The sequence below is a fragment of the Eriocheir sinensis genome, chromosome 17 (genome assembly GCF_024679095.1).
Source record: "Eriocheir sinensis breed Jianghai 21 chromosome 17, ASM2467909v1, whole genome shotgun sequence".
Taxonomy (NCBI): domain Eukaryota; kingdom Metazoa; phylum Arthropoda; class Malacostraca; order Decapoda; family Varunidae; genus Eriocheir; species Eriocheir sinensis.
Window position 1 is genome coordinate 5,629,480 of NC_066525.1, and position 20,110 is coordinate 5,649,589.

General features: G+C 40.1%; 2 protein-coding genes across 8 annotated transcripts in view; one reads left to right on the plus strand and one right to left on the minus strand.

Moving 5' to 3' along the window:
* LOC126999843 (E3 ubiquitin-protein ligase DTX1-like) overlaps nt 1-9,027 on the minus strand; it is a 15,763-nt gene extending 6,736 nt beyond the window's left edge. For 2 of the 5 annotated variants that reach the window (XM_050862886.1, XM_050862889.1), the window contains exons 1-10: nt 8,881-9,027; nt 8,218-8,317; nt 7,687-7,840; nt 7,445-7,593; nt 6,405-6,479; nt 6,134-6,245; nt 5,597-5,754; nt 5,121-5,416; nt 987-1,148; nt 371-572 (exon numbers count right to left, since the gene is read on the minus strand). In XM_050862886.1, the coding sequence (XP_050718843.1) occupies nt 371-572; nt 987-1,148; nt 5,121-5,416; nt 5,597-5,754; nt 6,134-6,245; nt 6,405-6,479; nt 7,445-7,593; nt 7,687-7,840; nt 8,218-8,274 (1,365 nt within the window). In that variant the 5' untranslated portion in view covers nt 8,275-8,317; nt 8,881-9,027. Of the gene's footprint in view, nt 1-370; nt 573-986; nt 1,149-3,290; nt 3,656-5,120; nt 5,417-5,596; nt 5,755-6,133; nt 6,246-6,404; nt 6,480-7,444; nt 7,594-7,686; nt 7,841-8,217; nt 8,321-8,858 lie in introns of those variants that run through there. The other 3 variants (XM_050862887.1, XM_050862888.1, XM_050862891.1) reach the window with 3 other exon arrangements.
* Nucleotides 9,028-11,737: 2,710 nt separating this feature from the next.
* LOC126999845 (transcriptional regulator ATRX homolog) overlaps nt 11,738-20,110 on the plus strand; it is a 36,191-nt gene continuing 27,818 nt past the window's right edge. For 2 of the 3 annotated variants that reach the window (XM_050862894.1, XM_050862896.1), the window contains exons 1-6: nt 11,738-11,903; nt 14,615-14,721; nt 14,992-15,126; nt 15,741-15,854; nt 16,333-17,035; nt 18,486-18,767. In XM_050862894.1, coding sequence (XP_050718851.1) covers nt 14,647-14,721; nt 14,992-15,126; nt 15,741-15,854; nt 16,333-17,035; nt 18,486-18,767 — 1,309 coding nt within the window. In that variant the 5' untranslated portion in view covers nt 11,738-11,903; nt 14,615-14,646. The remainder of the gene's footprint in view (nt 11,904-14,614; nt 14,722-14,991; nt 15,127-15,740; nt 15,855-16,332; nt 17,036-18,485; nt 18,768-20,110) is intronic. The other variant, XM_050862895.1, reaches the window with a different exon arrangement.

Below are 20,110 nucleotides of genomic sequence, written 5' to 3' on the forward strand. Positions count from 1 at the left end.
TTCACTGTGACATAATGAGGTACAGACTTATTTCAGGGAGTCCACCGAGTGTGCTAGATAAAGTGTAATTCAACAAGTTTTATATATTTAAGGTACTAACACATTTATTATTATGTGGCCCAAATTTTGATGCTCAGAAGCAAACCAGAATGTTTTTTTTGTTCCTCATCAATTTAACAGTCAGATGCTATGTTTGATTGAAAAATAATTTTAAGCCCCCAGAAAACTGTTAACCAGGTATAAGTAAATCACCTAAGGTTAACCTAAAAAGATTTGTCGATAAAATTACCTTTACATGAGTATATACAATATATGTAATTATGTTTGTTATATGAAGCACAATATTATTCTAATGAGTAAATTTCAGTACCTGGCTTTTGGAGGTGCTTGAGTTATGGTGGTAGTGGGACTGGCCAAGAGTCAGGGGTGAGGAGACGCGCAGGGGAGGGGAGGGCCCAGCCACACCTCTCATGACATCGCAAACCTCTTGGTCCTCGGCAAAAACATCTTCATCCATGTTCTCATCAGACTCTACACTAATAAGCTTGTCAATTGCTAGACTGCTCATATATCTAGAAAAAGAAAGTTTTGAGTTATTATGGGAATAAAGAGCAGAGGAAAAGGTAAACAGTAAACTTTTTTTAACAGTTACACTTACAGCTTAGGTGGTACAGTCATGTTGAAAAAAAAAAGTGATACATCATTGAAAATCATGCACACTTACAGAGAAAAGTTCACAAGTAACAATACTAGAGGAAAAGCAGGAGTGTGGAGGAGCTAGTAAACCAAAAGTGTTTGATTTGATTCTTTTAACCTCAAGTGTGGGTTAAATCCCTTGGTATGTGATCTTAATTGCTCAGTTAACATGTGGAAGGAGTTCTGGAAAGAATGGTGTGGAACGAAGAGGATGTAGTTGCCATTGTGGGAGTAAGTGAGAGAAAAAAAAATGAAGTGGTCCACCAATGCTTATTATGTACATAACTCACCCAGTTTCTGTGTGTCCTGAGCAGTAGTTGCTATGATTTGGGTCATCATCTTGGGAGAGGTATGTGGAGATTGTGTCCACACTGGGCCGACGACCACCCAATAAGGAGCTACAGTCCGAGTCAAGGGTGTGATTTGAGCCAAATTTGTCTGATAGTTCAATCCTGGAAAACAAATAATCTTAATCCTTAGTTTGGGATTGAAAAAACTCAGATATATTTCCCTATGTACTAATTTTCTGTGTGATTTGCTTTGTTTTATGTGCTGGGATACAATATTTTTTTGACTGGCCTATAAAACTCCTGGCAGGAAGTAGCTATGACAGGCTTCTTTTTGGCTGGTTCACTGACTTTGTTTTTGCATACTGCAGTCCTCTCACACTTCCTCCCCTTCCTTCATTTTAGGTGACATCATCATCATCATTTCATCGACGCCTGCTCCTAGGAGCTCCCACCAGGGGATGGCCACGGCAGAAGAGTTTCCAACTTTCTCTATCCAGACACTCCCTCCTTGCCTGCTCAAAGTTTCTCAAAGATCTTTCCCCCCCCTCTCCCTAACATACTCTTGCACTCTATCCCTCCATTTCACTGGAGGTCGTCCTCTAGCATTCCCTCCCTCTATCTCACTCACATACACCCTTCTGGTCATCTTACTCTCCTCCATTCGCTCATGTGGCCAAGCCACATTAAAGTCTGTCGCTTCACTTCTTCCACCACTCCACGGTTCTTCCCTTCACCCCTCACTCCTCAAATAATTCATTTCCACTGCCTGCACTCTAGACCTCTGACTTTCATTCCAGGCCCACGTTTCACTTGCATATGTGAGGGTTGGTACTATTATTGTATTTCTCAAATCCCTCTTTACCTCCATGCTCAAACTTCTGCCATTCATGATTCGTCCCAAAGACCCTACCACCCTTCTTCCTTGTAATGCCCTTTCTCTTATCTTTCCCTCTGTACCACCATGCTTACACATAAGGTACTTAAACTCATTGACCTCCTCCGTTTCTTCACCATTCAAAATTATTTTGCATTCTTTTTCACATTCAATTCCCACTATATATGGGCATATAAAATCTACAACCTCACTTCTACTTCGCTCACAAACCATCACTTTACTTTTGTTGACATTTACTTTCAGCTTTCTCCTTTTACAGACACTATCAAAAACACTGACCAAATTTTGTAGGTCACTTTCATTTTCTGCAATGAGCACTGTGTCATCAGCAAACAGTATCGAATTCAGTACCCACTTCCTTCCCTCATCGAACATTCTTACTCCAACTTCCCCAACTTGACCCTTCATTTCTCTAATAACACCATCCATATAAATATTGAATAACCATGGTAACATGACACACCATTGTCTTAAGCCCATTTTTATCTCAAAATGTTCACTTGTTTCTCCAGTAATTTTGACGCAGATGCATCCTCATAGAAAGACTTTATTGCACTAAGCAGTTTTCCTCCCACACCATAAATCTTTAACCCGGTAGCAGCGGGGATAATGTTTCTTAACCCGTGGGCTTCGGCTATGGGAAAGCCGAGAAGTGGCCGAGAAACGGCAACATTACACTGCATTTTGAGACAAAGAAAAGAGCATGGAACGTATATCAGAGTACTCCTCTCATAACCATAAAGCCGTTAAAAATATTTACTTATACTCAAACTCCATTCTTTTTGGGTGGTGTTTGTTACAAAATAAACAGTCTCGTGACACGTGGCATCTAGCCGAGAGTCGCTTGTTGTCTACTTTAGAAAATTTGACAAGTGATTACTGTATGGATAACTAACTCAGTCTGCCATGACCTTACAGCACCACCTATGACAAATAAGCCCACCTCAAGATCAATCATCCACCACAATAACCCAGTTCATGCATGGTCGGTTGCTCTATGCCACCACCGCCTACAATTAGCTTGAATTAGGCGTTCTGAGCCGAGCCTAAAACTGGGTCCGAGGACCGACTCACGGGAGCCCAAAAATGGGTCCACCGACGCTGCCAGGTTAATGGTCCTCCCAAGCGAGAAAAATGAGGAAAAATCACCCCTCACACAAACCATTTCATAATATATATCAAAGCATTTGTGATCAGATTATGTATGATCTATTTTGGGGGGTTTAAATCATGGCAGCAATTTGGCCCGTCGCTGCTACACGGTAAAGCCACAAATTTGGCCCGTCGCTGCTACCGGGTTAAAACATCCCACAATGCAATCCAATCGACTGTCATAAGCTTTTTTCAAATCCATGAAGGCAGCATATAGTTTCTTTCCTTTTGCTATTATTTATTTATTTATTATTTTTATAGGTGACACACAGTATTAACCCCTTGGGCACAGACTTCCTACAAAAAGACATCACCAAGCTACAGGAGTTGAGCAACAAGTCGCTGGTACAATTCAACCAGGAGAATACTCCTGGATGTATTATGTATGTTCTGGGTTCCCAGAACTACAGATAAAAAACATGTTTCATTATCTGAGTGCATATTGTCTGTCATCATCTGTGTGTAAAACTTCATAATTCTTCAGAAACAAAACCAAAAATATGGAATATAACAAGAGAAGCCTGCACACTGCAACCCACTAGAAGTTGTTTTGCAGCAGTGGATCTTCTTTATCTTATCTTTAGTTTGTTTATCAGCTCACACTCCACCAGCATGTAGTGACCTGCAGAGCCACCAATAGTTTATAAAAATACTGGAACATTTATTACATTACTGCACAATAAAACTTAGTTTAATATATATAAATCTAAGACTAGGTAAAAATCTATGGTTATATAATAAAACTAAAACTGAATATGTAAAAACCTAAGACTAGGTAATAAGACAGTCACACTGACTATCAGAAGCATGCCTTGCTGCAATGTCTGTAAATTAAATAGTTATATAAGATAGCTCACACTTGCTCACTGCTTGGTCTGCCGTAAATCCTTTTGTGTGAGATGTGTCAATCTGTGGAATTCATTGCCTTCAAAAGTTGTCTTGTGCAATTTTTTTTTTCAAGGGCATAAAAAAAAAAAAAAAAAAAAAAAATAATCCTGCTACTCACTGCTCCTGAATAGAGATCAAAAGAGTGTCCAAAAAGAGAGGTCAATTTCGGGAGGAGAGGTGTCCTGATACCCTCCTCTTGAAAGAGTTCAAGTCGTAAGCAGGAGGAAATACAGATGAAGGAAGATTGTGTTGTTAAATATGAATGCATTTCAGCATGCCCTTGGAACCTTGGTGGTTTATTGTTTAACTATGCTAACTAACTAACTTTCCAGCCATTTATATTTCCTTTATTTGTTTAGGTTATTAATGTATTTAGTCTGACGCACCAGCTGAGTGTGGCTTCCCGCTTCCCTGGCTGTAGAGTGTGGGAGGTGGGAGGGAGGCCCACCAGGTAAGAATACCAGGTAAGGTTGTTATAATTTCCTCAAGTATTCAGGGTTCTCAGTCTACATTGACACATATGTCATAACAAATTATATGTCTGATTCTGGCCATAACTGGCAGCCAGTGTTGATCCATGAGAACTGGTGCAATTCTCTCATATATAGCTAAGTTCACTATTAATCTAGCTGTTCCATTCAGAATAACTTGCATTTACTTCAGCTGATATCTAAGCAAGTCATAATACATAGTTACAATAATTTAATCTATTAATGGCATAGGTATTGACAAGCTCTTAACAGAATTTCTATTAAATATCTCTTTAAGAAAGCAATATTTCATAAATTAAGTAGTGCCACTTTTACAAAACCACCTAATTGTTCATTGAAGTTCATAAGTATATCAATAACCACACTTAAGTCCCACATCTTGTAAGACATATCAACTAGGTATATTTCCATTCATACTATAACCATGCAACCCTCTCAAGACACCCTATCTACCAGTAATCAAACATACCGTACTGTTTTATCTTCATCCATTTTCAGTTGTTTACTATCCATCCATTTCTGAATATCTACTATAATCCAAGTCAGCAGAGTTTCAGTATACAACACATTAAAGGACAAATAAAACTGAGTATCATCAACAATGAGGTTAAAGCCCACTCCATGTTCCCTCAACAAAAAATAAAGTTCAACAGTGAAAATAGAAAACAAAACAGCATAGTAATAGATACAATCTTATGAGTGACTCACTTGAAATTTTGAGCCATCTGGGATGCAGTGTTATGGTCCTTTAATAGGTGATGGGCACCCTTGTTTTGTGGGCTGTAGGACAGTTGGCTGGTTGACTGTTGGGAGTGTGGTTCCCCAGGTGGGGGAAGTGTTCGAGGCCTGGGTACTGGGGGGACACTGGATCGAGGTAATGGTTTGGGAGGGCTTGCTGCTGGTCCATTCTTGGTCACCCATGAGCTTATGTGATGTCCACTGTTTGAAATGTCAGAAGTTCCAGGAGGGCTGCTAGTACTATTCTTGCTACCGCGGCACAGCACCTTAGGAGAGAACATTACAACTTTATGAAATATGGATGAACTGATGCACAGCAAAACAAGTTTGCTTTGTAGCTATGGAAATATGTAAAAAATCCAGAACCTATTGAAAAAAATAAATAAATGGTTGTAAACTGTTATGATAATATTAGTCTCTAAAACAACATATGTCAGTTTAACAACCTTTGAGAGTAGTGCACGTGGTTTGTTCTCAGCAGCAAAGCTCTCTGGGTCATCTCTGGTACCTCTGTGTCTTTGCTTTTCCCCACTACAACTAGTCCCAGGAAAGGAGGGTGCTCCTAGCCCCTTGCTATTGCAGTATGATGTTTCACCGCTGGCTCCTGCAAGGATAAACTTCTTAAGTGAGAGCCTGTGCTTATTATTATTATTATTATTATTATTATTATTATTATTATTACTATTTTTACAGCAAAGGAAGCAGTTCAAAGGAAAAAAAGAACCCCCCCCCCCCCCAGCTAAACACTGCCCCTATATAAAAAAAGATATATATTAGGATCTATGTTACTTAAGTTCTATAATTACTACTGAAGGCTTGGAGCTGTTAGTATAAGCAATGCCCTGGTTGCAATAACGGAGTCCCAAATCCCAAGTCCACTCCTCAAATCTGGCAGTAGGACAGCACATACTTTATACCATAAAAATCTTAGTGCTTTTTCTTTTAATTTTTACTGTGATAAAAATAATATAAGGATGTGCTACCTTGAGTATTATGCGTGTGATTGGAGTAAAATGAAGCTGGGGGTTTTCCAGCAGGATACGATGCCTGCTGCAGTCTGCGTATCGAACGAATAAATCCAGTCTTGTTATTCATCTGAAATTTTTTTTCCATAATACATAAACAATGTAGCTAAAGCAAATATTTGTATGTCAAAATCAACTCCTTCAGCATGTATCGGTCATCTTGCTTTCACACCAAGCATTGGATATTCAATCTAATATATTTCTGTTAATATAATTTGTAACCAATTACCTGAGTCATGTTGCAGAAATCAATGACGTAAGGACAGGCTGTAAATGTCTCGCCCATGTCCAGTGTCTGAGCTCCCTGAAAGAGCAGTCAATCAGAAGAAACCAATGGATATATATGACGTATGTGACATACATCCGGAATATATTAAAATGTAACAGAGAATCTGAGTAACCTCCTAAGTGTACCTTGTCAAGGTTTTCTCCAGGTCTAGGTACACAATCCAATCAATTGTCTAGTTTGTAACATGTCAATCACCCTGAGTTATAGCTGAACAAATTAGTGACAAGACTTTACTCTTCTGAGTTTAAACTACCTTTCACTCAAAATGCCAGTCTCTTCCAGATGTTCTGTCCATCCGTCTTTTAATTTTCTCTCGCACAGATAAGCAATCATATTCTTCCTTGTTTCCTCCTTTATAATGTAAATATATACATAAATGCACACATATAGGTATAGCATTCCACTACATGGACAAAGAAATGATGAAAAAATTAATTACTACTATGATCAGACCTAAACTAGAATACATGGAAACAGTGTGGTCTCCACATATGAAGAAACACATAAAAAAACTAGAAAGAATACAGAGGATGGCAACAAAAATGGTTCCAGAACTGGAGGGACTGACATATGAAGAGAGACTAAAGGAAATGGACTTACCAACACTAGAACAAAGAAGAGAAAGAAGAGACCTAATACAAATATATAGGCTATTGAGTAAAATGGAAGAATCAGATAACGAGAAATTGCTACTAAGAGAAGAACCTTCCAGCAGGAATACTAGAGGACATAGTAAAAGGTTGAGTAAAGGAAGAGGCTCAAGAGACAAAAAGAAATATAGCTTCCCTCAAAGAAATATAGAGGTTTGGAACAGACTAAGTGAAGAAATAGTATCGGCAAAGTGTGCAAAGCTTCAAGGAAAAGTTGGATAATTATAGATATGGAGACGGGACCACACGAGCATAAGCCCAGGCCCTGTAAAATTGCAACTAGGTAAATACACACCAAATCACGCATCAAAAATATAATAAATTACTTACTGTGGTCCACGACTCCTCCATAACACACTGGACACACATATCATAAGTATGCCAGTCTCCATGTACATCCCCTCCCCACTGCCACACAGCTCCTTGACCAGCAGGGGAGCTCTGAGGGAAGAAGTTCCTCCGCACCTTTACTCTGTGTCCTGTATAGGTGAAGAGTGGTGGTAATGAGTCTGAAACTGTCTTCTTTAAAATTATGTTAGATTTGAGTTTTATGCAGAACCTACTTAACTAACCTGTTTTTTTGCACTCTTGTTCCATCTGAGGAAGGTGGATACAGTAGTCCTTGAGTGACGGATCAGAGTCTCCAAGAAACACGGACCGCAAGTTCTTGGAGTAAGCTCGCTCTAGCTGTTGGGCAACCTCCGGCGGATACGGCCTCCAGCGTCTCTGCAGGAGGGGAATAGAAGGGGCTCTCAGACCAGGATATTAAATTACCATTACCATTAATATTATTGAGATCCAAGAAAGAGCAATAATGAGAATGGAGAGAAAATTTAATATTATACTCAAGAACTTTGGAAATAAATATTAAAAGGCCATGAAGATAAGGAAGCACTTTTACCCATAAAAGCAAGAGTAGGGGCCGTTACAATGGCAATCCCTCTGAACTTTAAACGTGGTTGATTGCATTAATTAACTCGCTGTTATCTCGTCTCCTGCTGGATCAACTGTCCTTCTGTTGCCATATGTATTCTACTAACCTTCAAATCTCCTGGAAATCAATAGGAATCTCTACCCCAACCCCCTAGAAATGTAATACTTACCTGTTTGTTCTCCCACTCCCACACCACCACCTGTAGACCCTGCTTCCCCGATGCCATGTCTATGCTCCTCCAGTTCCCTCAGTCTCTATCCGGTTCAGTCCTGCTGAACGAAACAACCAATATTAGTGAAAGTGTCATGGTCAGGGATACAGATGTACCGATACCGATACCAATACTCACTTCACAGCCGATACCAATAAATGGTCAATGCTTTGATGATACCGATACTTTTTTATTTCAATTACATATCTGAAGGATTATAAAAGTATAGAATTACTTATATTGGTCTTGCATCATGTGATAAGCTAAAAAAGTATCGCAGTATCAGTCACATTTTCACCTTGCTGATACCGATACTACAAATAAAGGCCGATACTGATACTGATACCAGCAGCATATCTAACATCTCTAGTCACGGACGAGATGACTGTCTCCCAATTAAGCAGCAAAGCAATACATTTTTAGTAACGACACACTGATACGATTAGTGAAAGGATCTACTCATAGTTCTTTTAGACATAACTTAGCAATATAAGTGAGCGTCAGGCTGGGAGGCAAGAGATAACTGTCCCCTAAACATCGAAGTAATGGATTTATAGCATAAACTGATAATGATATGGTTAGTATAAGGACCTACTCACGATTATTTGAGACACATCTTACTTGTATGGCTCTCGAAGTAGTGGTGCGCAGTTCTCTTCTTGTTCGTGCTTGTGGTGTCAAGGAAAGCTGCCATAGATACACGTCCCGCACCTGTCTCAGTCGCGTATGAGTCATGTAAACACTGTAAACAAGGATTCACTGCTCAGGGTCGAGAGTTTCGCCTTTGTAACGGGTGGACTATTAATTATCCGTGACCATATGAAATTAATTCCCAATTCACTTTCCAGCCTATGTCTTATTGGATTATGTTCTGTTGTTTGATGAGCTTGGATAGGCTGGTGCATTGTTTGGTGAGACCTTTCGGTTCTTTGTCTGACGGTTTAGTCTAGCTGGCTCCTAGGGAAAGGAGGACACCCAAAACTATTGCTATATAAGAAAAAAAGACCCAGTGGACATTGAAGTTAAAGATTTGATTAGAAAAGCGTGAAATAAAATATCTAAACTGATAGAAAATGACAACTGAATTCTACGTTTCCTCCTGTATCAAAACACTCACTAGCTCACTCATATTTATTCCCATCTATCTCCATGCAATCACATCCAGCAGGGACATAACAGGCTTTCGTAGGAGCTATATATGGGCATCCTCCCTTCTCCTTTGTTGTTTTACTTGCAACAATAAACTATCAATCAATCAATCAATCATTTCTAGGGGTAGTTTTGTGACCGTAGTGGTAGTTTAAAACGTACCCTTCTTTTCTGCCATATACCTAAAAGAACACTCATTAGAATCCAAGTAATCTCCTTTTTGGCGTTTGGAAATAGTTGGTGTGAGAGACGTAAGGGGTTAGTAAAAGCAACAGGATTAGGCTGCTGGGCGCTATTGGCCCTTTGAGCACCGCGCCGACTTTGAGCAGAGGTAGTAAAAACATAATTTTATCTATTTTGGAAGCGGATTCGGCTGTTTTTAATGTAACAATGCCTTGCTGCCTAGCCTTCGGCTGTGGCAATAGGCCACAGAGAGGATACAAAGTGTATAATTTAACTGCAAGGCCGCTGAAAAGACCGACAGAGGTGTGCTAAAGCCCCAAATACACTGACGAATTTTGGTTCACGAATGTGCGCGAATATGCAAGTCATCCTGTGTCGTGGACAAGTTCGGCATCTTTCTTGCCTGTTCTTGGCCATTCGGGGACATGTCTGCGTCCACCGCGCGACTTTTGACAGTTGGTCACGACCGCCACGAAAGTTTCATGTTGCATGAAAAATTCGCGGCCGTTCGCCGAATGTGCACGAATGCAAAATGGACGCCGAATTGTCGCCGACATGTCCCAGACAATTCGGCGTCCAATTCGCGGTGTTCGGCGAATTGTCGCCGAATTTTGACCGTTGAAATATTATTATTTTGGCGAATTTGTCACCGACTATTCGGGGACATGTCGCCGAATGGCCAAGACTATTCGAGGACATGTCCCCGAATATTCGGCGAATTAATCACGACACGGCCATTGGGTCGTGGTGGGAGCTAGGTGTACACGGGTCTCTCTCTCTCTCTCTCTCTCTCTCTCTCTCTATATATATATATATATATATATATATATATATATATATATATATATATGGAGTAAAATACTATAAAAAAAGAGTAAACAAGAAAATATGAAAAACAAGAAGAAGCATGAATTTATAAAATAGGTATGAACCTAACATTCACTTATTTAATAATTTATTTATTAATATATATATATATATATATATATATATATATATATATATATATATATATATATATATATATATATATATATATATATATATATATATATATAAAACAACCTGACATTACACTTAATTACTTAACAATACTTATGCCTACTTTTGTGATTCTGTGTAAATTCCATACTTAACCTTATAACCTTCTATAGCTGGCATTATACTTAATTACTTACAATACTAGCTGTTACACCACCGGCCCGCACACCACACTCCAAGCACGGACAGGCGCGGTGTGCCTCAACCCCAGACCACCACACACGGGTCGCGAACACCCCAGAACAGCAAGACACACCACGCCGACACTCCCAAGGGCGCCTCAACACAAGGGAAGCAAGGCAGGGCAAGGAGGCTCACAGTGCAGGTTTTTCACTTTACTTAACTACTCCAACATGTATACAGAACACTAGTTTACAAGGCACAGTAACTCCCAGTACTCAGAGGGGGCAAGGCACACACAGAAGCGGGCAGGGCACACAGGCAGCGGCGCGCATATCTCTCGGCTCTGGAAGCTGGACTCTCTCTGCGGCGCGGCCCGGGGGCGGCGGACCGGCGGCTCCCGGCTGTGCCGCTGCGATGCACCCCACGCCGCCGGCCATCACCAGCCCTCTGCGCCCGAAACTAGCACCCCACACACAAATAACACATGCAAATATACCCCCTGGTGTAACAATACTCATACCTATATACTTTTGTGATTTTGTGTACATTCCATACTTAACCTAACCTCCTGACACTTAATTACTTACAATACTTATACCTACTTTTGTGATTGTGTACATTCCATACTTAACCTATAACCTGACACTTAATTACTTACAATATACTTATACCTACATTTTTTGTGATTCTGTGTACATTCCATACTTAACCTAACCTCCTGGCATTACACTTAAATTACTTACATATACCTACTTTTGTTCCATACTTAAACTATACCTCCTGGCGCATTACACTTACTTACTTATATAATAATACATATACCTACTTTTGTGATTGTGTACATTCCATACTTAACCTAACCTCCTGGCATTACACTTAATTACTACTTTTGTGATTGTGTACATTTCATACTTATTAATCTAACCTGGCATTACAAAGCGAAACCAAGTGGGAAAAAAAGCAAGAAGGTTGAGCATCGCGGTGGCAACGATGCTCTTTCGCGCCATGACGCCCGCGGAGTAAACAAGTCGGGTGGAAGGGAGGACCTTTGTCTCACTGCGCCGGCCTCCTCAGCTGTCAAGAGCACCCCAGGCTTCACACTTAACCATCTTGAACAAATGCAGACCCATATTCCCGTGGTAGTAATGGTGAGCGTGAGTGTGATGTATGGTGCCCTTTCCAGATCGATCGGCCCTATGCTAATATATAAATTGATGATCGGTTCATCTCGGCTCATTCATTTTCTTACCTCCATGGACTGTTAACCGGTATGAGACATGTATAATAGCTGTATAGGGTGAAGTCATGTTATATCATCGTTAAGCCTTGTCGGAGAACATTTAGAACACTAGGAAAGGTATTCGCTGACGAGGATTTTTTTGTATTTTTTTATGTTGTTTTTTGGTGTTTCTCGTGGTCCCCTGACGTTCAGAGGAATCACTTAATGATAAATCGTTGTTAAGACCCACGGTTTTATCGCGATCAGAGGAATTACTTGATATTGTAATGAAATTAATAGTTTACATGGTTTGACCAGCCCGGAACTCGGTTAATACCCAAGAGTGTTTTAATGAGATTCCAAATATTGGGCAAGAGTTCATTTCATTTCAAGGCCATGATAAAAAGGAGGAATTACTTGATATTAGGTTATCATTACTTTGCATGGTTTAGTCAGCACCCATGACTATGAATAATCCAAAGTGTGTTTTCATAAGATTTTGAAGATTGGATAGTTGTTCAGCTCAGTTCAAGCACACTATGAAATGATAAATTACTAAATGTTGGAATGATGTTAATGTTAATGCATGGTTTGGCCAGCACCCAGGTCTCTATCAATATCCCAAAGTGTATTTTCATAAGATTCTGAAGATTGGACAACAGTTCAGTTTAGTTCAAGCACATTATATAATACAGATGATGAATTATTAAATATTAGAATGATGTTAATACCCTGCATGTTTTGGATAGTACCTGGGAACACAGTGAATACCCCAGAGCAGTGGCACTGTTAGCCTTGGGCTTCCGGGGCTTGAGGCCCAAATGTTTTTACTCTAGCCCCGAACCTTTTTTCAACCCTGGGCCCTGTGCCCGTGAATATGTTAGTTTTTACTACTTACTTAATTACTTAGTTTACTTAGTTGTGTCTAGAGGTCTTGTGCCTCACAGTCGTGGTGGTCCACCGCTGTTTTGGAGGTTGCTGGCGTCCTGCTTCTTCAGCCGCACTTGGTCCGGTATGGAATTTGAGGCTGCTCTGCAGACTGCTGTGTAGCCTGGTACTGGTGGTTCATCGGGCACTGCCCTTAGGAATCTGTCCAGTGCAGCTTTGAACCTGTCCACTGAGCAGCCTGTAATTTCCCATACCTCTTTTGGGAGTGCGTTGAAGGTTTTTGGACCGTCGTGGGCTAGGATGGCCGCCAGCTGTGTTCTAATTTTCCCCGGCGCTCTTGTCGGCAGGGAGTATCTTGAACACATTCGTCCAGTTCTTCCAGAGATGTGGGCCGCCAACATTCCCAGTGTGGGGTTAGGGACAGTACCCTCTAGGATTTTCCATGTGCAAATGGCCCGGTATCTGTCCCTTCTTTGCTGGGAGAGCAAGCCTAGTTTGTGAAGCCGGTGCCAGTAGTTCCGCTCCTTCATGCCACTAATCTGCCTGGTGTATGATCTCTGTACTGCTTCCAATAGCTGGACATCTCCTCTCTTGTGGGGAGACCACAGCTGGCTGCAGTAGTCCAGGATGGGCTGCACCAGGGACTTCCAGAGTGTGAGCATGACTAGTGATTCTCTGGAGCTGAACATTCTGAGTACCCAGCCTGCCATGACCTTGGCCTTCTTCACCATGGTTGTGATATGATGGGTGAAGGTGGTGTCACTGCTGAGGTGCACTCCAAGGCATTTGACGTATGAGTGTGGGACAATTTTGTGTCCTCCCTCTGTGTACAGCTTGGTTGCATCTTTGATGTTCTGGTTTGGGCCACACCTCAGTAGCTTGAATTTTTCTTGGTTGAAATTCATGTTGTTCTGTGTGGCCCATGTGTACACGTTATTGAGGTCTTGTTGTAGGCGCAATATGTCGACAGTTTTCAATTTTCCCAATAAAGGCGGACACACACTATATGAAGCGTCCTGGCTGGCGGCCGAAAAGTGGGTGGTGCTAGAGGCCATGAGGCAGTGTGTGTGGGTGTAATTTGTGCGGCGCGGCCTCACGACATGGCCCGATGACCTTCTGTTTAGGGTTTTTACGTTTCTAAAGCCGGTGTCACACCGGACAAATCTATGTACGTTAAGATTTTGTGGTCCGTTAAATCGGGGTCCGTTAAATCGAGGATCGAGTGTAATTGGCTTTATTTTCAATTCCTCACCTAAATGATCTTTAGTTTTCGCAAACACCTTTTTGTAATCTCTACATCTTTTCCCAGACATTAGTGCAAAAAAGCAGTGGCACTCGTTTTAAATTCTTGTCACTTCAGCCACTGAGGTTTTTCTCTTAGCCCTGAATGTTTTTGAACCCTAGGAATGCCCCCCAGAGTGTATTTTGGTAAGATTCTGAAGATGAGGCAAGGGTTCAGTTCATTTCAAGCCCATGGTGGTAAAAAGAAAGAATTACTTAATGTTAGAATATCATTATATACTTTGTGTGGTTTGGCCAGTGCCCAGAGACATAATGTATTTTGATAAAATTCTGAAATTCAGGTTTCAGTTCAGTTAATGCACATAATAGAATGAAAAAAAAGAGGAATTACGGTACTCAGTGTTAGAATGACCAGTGGTGATGATCATGACTCATCAGACCAAATATTATGCATTTATAGGTGGGGTAGTTGTATAAAGTAAGTGGTGTATAGTAAATTTTCTATTCCAGATGTGTTAAGTTGATATTAGAGGGAGAACAACATGATGGAGCCCTTCAGAATGGAGGAGGACCCTGATGGCACCAGCCAGCAGGTGGCCGTCATCATGACTGGAAAGGTACACAGTATTTGGTGCAACACTCATCTTGAAACAGTTAGTTTTATATTCTTAACCAACACATCAATAGCAATGTAAAAAAATTGTTGATGGAAAACAACTTGAAATTCAATAAGGGTGTTGATTCACCTTTTTTTATATTTTTTACTGAATGATTCAAGTGGAATAGATGTTGGAATAAGTATGGTATAATCTAACTAATAAAACTTTCTTCTCCTGAGGTATATCAAGAAGGATTATCTAATAATATTTAGATTTTCTTCTCCTAAGGTATATCGAGAAGCTGGGTTGAAGTACAGCAAACATCCTGAGGTTGAAGGGCTCCTTTATGACAAGCTTTGCTCCATCGGGAAGCATAAATTGAGAGACGATGTTAGGAAACTTGCACTCAGCATTGCTCTGTCAGTAAGTATCTAAATATCATTTGGTTCTCTTTTTGATATATGGTACCTTTTTACAGTAAATGAGGCAGTTTAAGGGTAAATATAATAATCCTGTAAAGGATAACAAGTTACCAATTGAGTAGGTACTGTATGTTGAATGTGAGGTTAGTGGTAGAACATCATCTGTCATGCAGGCACTCGGGAGCTGGGCCATGGATGAACTGCACGTAAAGGTTTGGATGATAAATGGAGAGATCACACTACAGCCATTAAACTTCACAAGAAAAGCGAGAAAATACCAGATGCTGCATGTTGTTAGAGGTGAATTAAATGGATATAGCTCATGCAAAACAGGGAATTAGTTTGGAACTGGCCCCCTTACATATGTTTTGCCTAGAACACTCATCAGAATGGTCACATTTTGACTCTCTTTCATTACCTTGCAGGGAATGGGATGTGTGTTGCCTGCTGATTTTTGGGCTGATAGGATTTACTATATCAACCCTGATTGTGTTTTCTTTCTTGCATTGCAATAAAATAAATAAAATATATCATCCTGTTACATTCTAAAGTGGAAGATGTAATGACTCAGTTTTATTCTTGAATGTAATAGTTAATTGTATATTTTTCCTACAGGTCCCTGATAAGGCATTCAAGCCAACTGTTGATTGGCTTGATGACTTTATGAGGCGATTTTGTCTTTCTAAGAAGATGATGGGCTTCCACAGTTCTGCCATGCTAAAACAAAAGGTAAGCCATGGTGTTTATTTTAAAGGAATGCATGTTCAGGACAGATTCCTCTCCCACCAGTGTTAAGGTTGAACTCCATCACACTACATAAGCTTTGCAGGTGAAATAATGTGGAAAAATATTCATGATATTGACAGGCACACCGTTCTAGCTGACTGACTGCTATTAAGGCTAGATATAGTCTGTTCATTTGTAGCATGCAGTTTTGAGTTTTGTAATAAGATTCACTTTACTTAATAAGAGAGAGAGAGAGAGAGAGAGAGAGAGAGAGAGAGAGAGAGAGAGAGAGAGAGAGAGAGAGATTAAAGTATTACTTTTTCAGGGATTTACACAGCTTTAAGTAATTTAGAAGCTAAATTGCAGAGCATGACCCAAAAAGATGTACTATTTGGTTTTCTTGGCTTGATAGACTAAATAATTAGGTGCACTTAACAAAATGAGAGAGAAATACAGAAATTAATGTTACACTTTTTTCCAGGGGTATACACAGCCTAAAGTAAATGCAGAAACCAAACTGAGTATGTCTCAAGAAGATGTGTTTAGTTTTCTTGGCTTGAATATAGATGGTGACCCATCCTCTAACACAGACAACAGTGCTACTCCAGTCACTCAGATGGATAAAGAAGTGGGTAACCCTGCTACCAGTGGAGAAAACTGTGTTGATAAAGAGAGTTCAGAAAGTGTCAGTATGTTAACAAATAGTGGTGAAAACACAGGTGAAGCTAAAACTGTGATGGAAGATAATGTAAATGGAACAGCGAGTACAGATATTAGCAAAGAAAGTGATGTCCCTGGTGCAAGTAAAAGCACTCTAAACAGTGTTGTGGATCCATCAGATAAAACAGCTGCTTCTGAGATGGATGATGAGTCTAGTGAAAAAGGCAACATGTCAGAAAAATTAGATGAAGTACCAAACACTTCGCAGGAAACTTTAAATGTCCATGAAACCCAAAAGAGCAACTGTGAGGATGGAGCTGAAAATGTTGTGTTGTTAGATGACTCTGATGATATCAAAGAGGCCCAAGACGTGTGTGTAAAGGAAAATGTTGAGTCTAAGATTGGAAAAATTTCCATTAAAAAGATTGAGGATTTGTGTGATAAAGGAGTAGAAAAAAAGAAAAAAGATGGCAGCAATGAAAACACTTCTGAGGTGGAAGTATCCTCTGGCTCATCTGAAGAAGGTAAATAATTACTCTACAATAATATTTTTGTGTCTATTATTTGTTATTTTGTCATATGCATGGAGAAGCAGCAACCCCATCTCTAGATGCAGCCATCCACAGTGAAGGTAAGGGCTGCAGATTTGTACTAACCTTCAGCAAAACCTTGGATCGTTAGTGGCTCGGCTAAGTTGCTCAGGTAGTGGCTGAATGACTGCATAGAACAAACGAGAGCTGTTGGATAATTTGAAACTGACAAAGTTGGAGAAAAGAAGAGAAAGGAGAAAGAGTAGACTGACAATAATTCTTTAATCAGTAATTGAGTTCAAAATTGTGTACAAGGAGAGCCATCTGATAAGAGTCGGTTGTAAAAAAACACATGGTCATGAGTACAAGTGAATGAAGATTGGATGCGTGTAAAACAGAAAAAAAAAGGTTATGTTCCAAATAGAATCATTGATGGTTGGAATTAACTGGATACAGAGGTGGTATGAGCAAGAAACATCCATGACTTAAATACCAAGTGTGATAGAATTGGGGCACCTAACATCACCAAAATGTGGGGTACAAACTTGGCGCAGGGACTGTTTTGGGGGGCCATTGAAGGTAACGGGCTAAAGAGTGGCCTTTTCAGATATTTTGTTTTTATTTATTAATGATCCGCGACTCATCCTAGAGTTAAATTATGTGCTTATCTTTGCATTCGTTCATACAGACACTGGTAATATTTCTGTGGGGTCTGATTCACTTAGAGTGAAATTTTATTGTGAAAATCGGTCACAAATTCATGTCACTGGTAAAAATGTAACTAGTAATTTAAGTTTTGCTACCATGAAATATACACAAATAGATAAATATGAAAGCTCACGATGTCACAATAAGTGACATCACCTGCTTTGCGCAGTAAAAATATGCTATTTAAGGTATGATACCCTCAAAAAGGTGTGCATGCTGCCTCTAGCCTCGGAGCTACAGCCTCAGTGTTGCCAGATTGTCGTACTCAGCCAATTATATTTCCCGACTTCCTACCCCCAAACTGTCTTCTGGGCTCCAATAACGAAACTAATTTATAGTTATCGTTAAAAGAGTTAGATTCTGATGTTTCTTGGCAATAGTTAGGCGTCAGAAACAGGTAAATACTATGCTCTGAGTACGACAATCTGGCAACGGTGGCTATACGTATTTTCATATTATTGTTCTGTTGTTTATTCAGTGTTGTGTTCAAGAAAAAGAATTCTCATAATTTTAGTTAGTTTTTGGTTATAAGGATTCCTTAGGAAATACAATTATAACGCTACCTCCTCTACCTTAGGAAACGTCTTGAATCCTGGATCATCTATGGTGATGTTAGGTGCGCCTATTAGCTACGACAACAGGACAGTACAAGGTTAACTCAAATTATGCATATTAGTACTACAACTAGACAGACACACCTATATGCCTTCACATTAATATCATTCCATCCCACCAGACAACTTTTCAGAAAAGAGAAATGATGAAGTACCAGACACCTCCCAGAAAACCTTAAATGTACATGAAACACAGAAGGAGGACCATGACGATGGAATTGAAAATGAAGATAACAAAATGGCCCGAAACGTGTTTAGAAAGGAAAATGCCAAGTCTAAGATTGGAAAAATTTCCATTAAAAAATTTGAGGATTTATGTGATAAAGTAGTAGAAGAAAAGAAAAGTGATGTCAGCAATGAAAGCAGTTCTGTGGTGGAAGTATCATCAAACTCTTATGAATCAGGTAAATAATTGACTCTGTTATAGTAAACCCTCTCTAAATCAGATGAGCTTTGGGGAGACCTCATCTGGAATAGCTGAAAATCTGAAATATCCAAAGCTGTTCTAGTGTTTACCTACGATTCTGGTTGATTCTTGCATAAAAGATTAAGATGCCATAGAGGAGCTGGAGTAGAGCAGAGTCATATCAGTATACATTTTCATGGCTGTAGAATAGTCTCGTGCAACAGGGAGGTGGTGTTTGGAAAGTTTTAAACGAAAAGAAGTTTTCAGTGAATAAGTTATGAGTTGCCCCTGAATTATCAGTGGATTGAGAAATTAATTAAACTATTGGCTGTGTAGGTCAATATGATTGAAAAATAAAATCAGCCAAGGAGCGGCCACGTTCCTCTTACCCTACACTAACGAAGGTTACGGAGGGACACACATGAGATGTTGACAGCCTATGTTTTGAAATGGTGCAGTCTGGACTCATGACAGGGAGGACCTTCTGATAAGGTGCAATGGTAGAAACACATGGTCATGAGAACAAGTCAATAAAGACTAGATGCATACAAAATATTAAGAAATTTAGTTATCCAAGTAGAAGCATCATCATCATCATCATTTCATCGACGCCTGCTCCTAGGAGCTCCCACCAGGGGATGGCCACGGCAGAAGAGTTTCCAACTTTCTCTATCCAGACACTCCCTCCTTGCCTGCTCAAAGTTTCTCAAAGATCTTTCCCCCCCCTCTCCCTAACGTACTCCTGCACCCTATCTCTCCATTTCACTGGAGGTCGTCCTCTAGCATTCCCTCCCTCTATTTCACTCACATACACCCTTCTGGTCATCTTACTCCCCTCCATTTGCTCCATGTGGCCAAACCACTTTAAAGTCTTGTCACTTCACTTCTTCCACCACTCCACACTTCTTCCCTTCACCCCCGTGACACATTCCAAAACGCTCGTACACACTTTCATTACTCATTCCATCCATTTTACTCACACCACAAGCACTCCTCAAATAGCTCATTTCCACTGCCTGCACTCTAGACCTCTGACTTTCATTCCAGGCCCACATTTCACTTGCATATGTGAGGGTTGGTACTATTATTGTATTTCTCAAATTCCTCTTTACCTCCATGCTCACACTTCTGCCATTCATGATTCGTCCCAGTTCTTCCTCGCAATGCCCTTTCTCTTATCTCTCCCTCCGTACCACCATGCTTACACATAACTGATCCAAGGTACTTAAACTCATTGACCTCCATTTCTTCACCATTCAAAATTATTTTGCATTCCTTTTCACATTCAATTCCCACTATATGGGCATACAAAATCTTCTACCTCAGTTCTACTTCACTCAC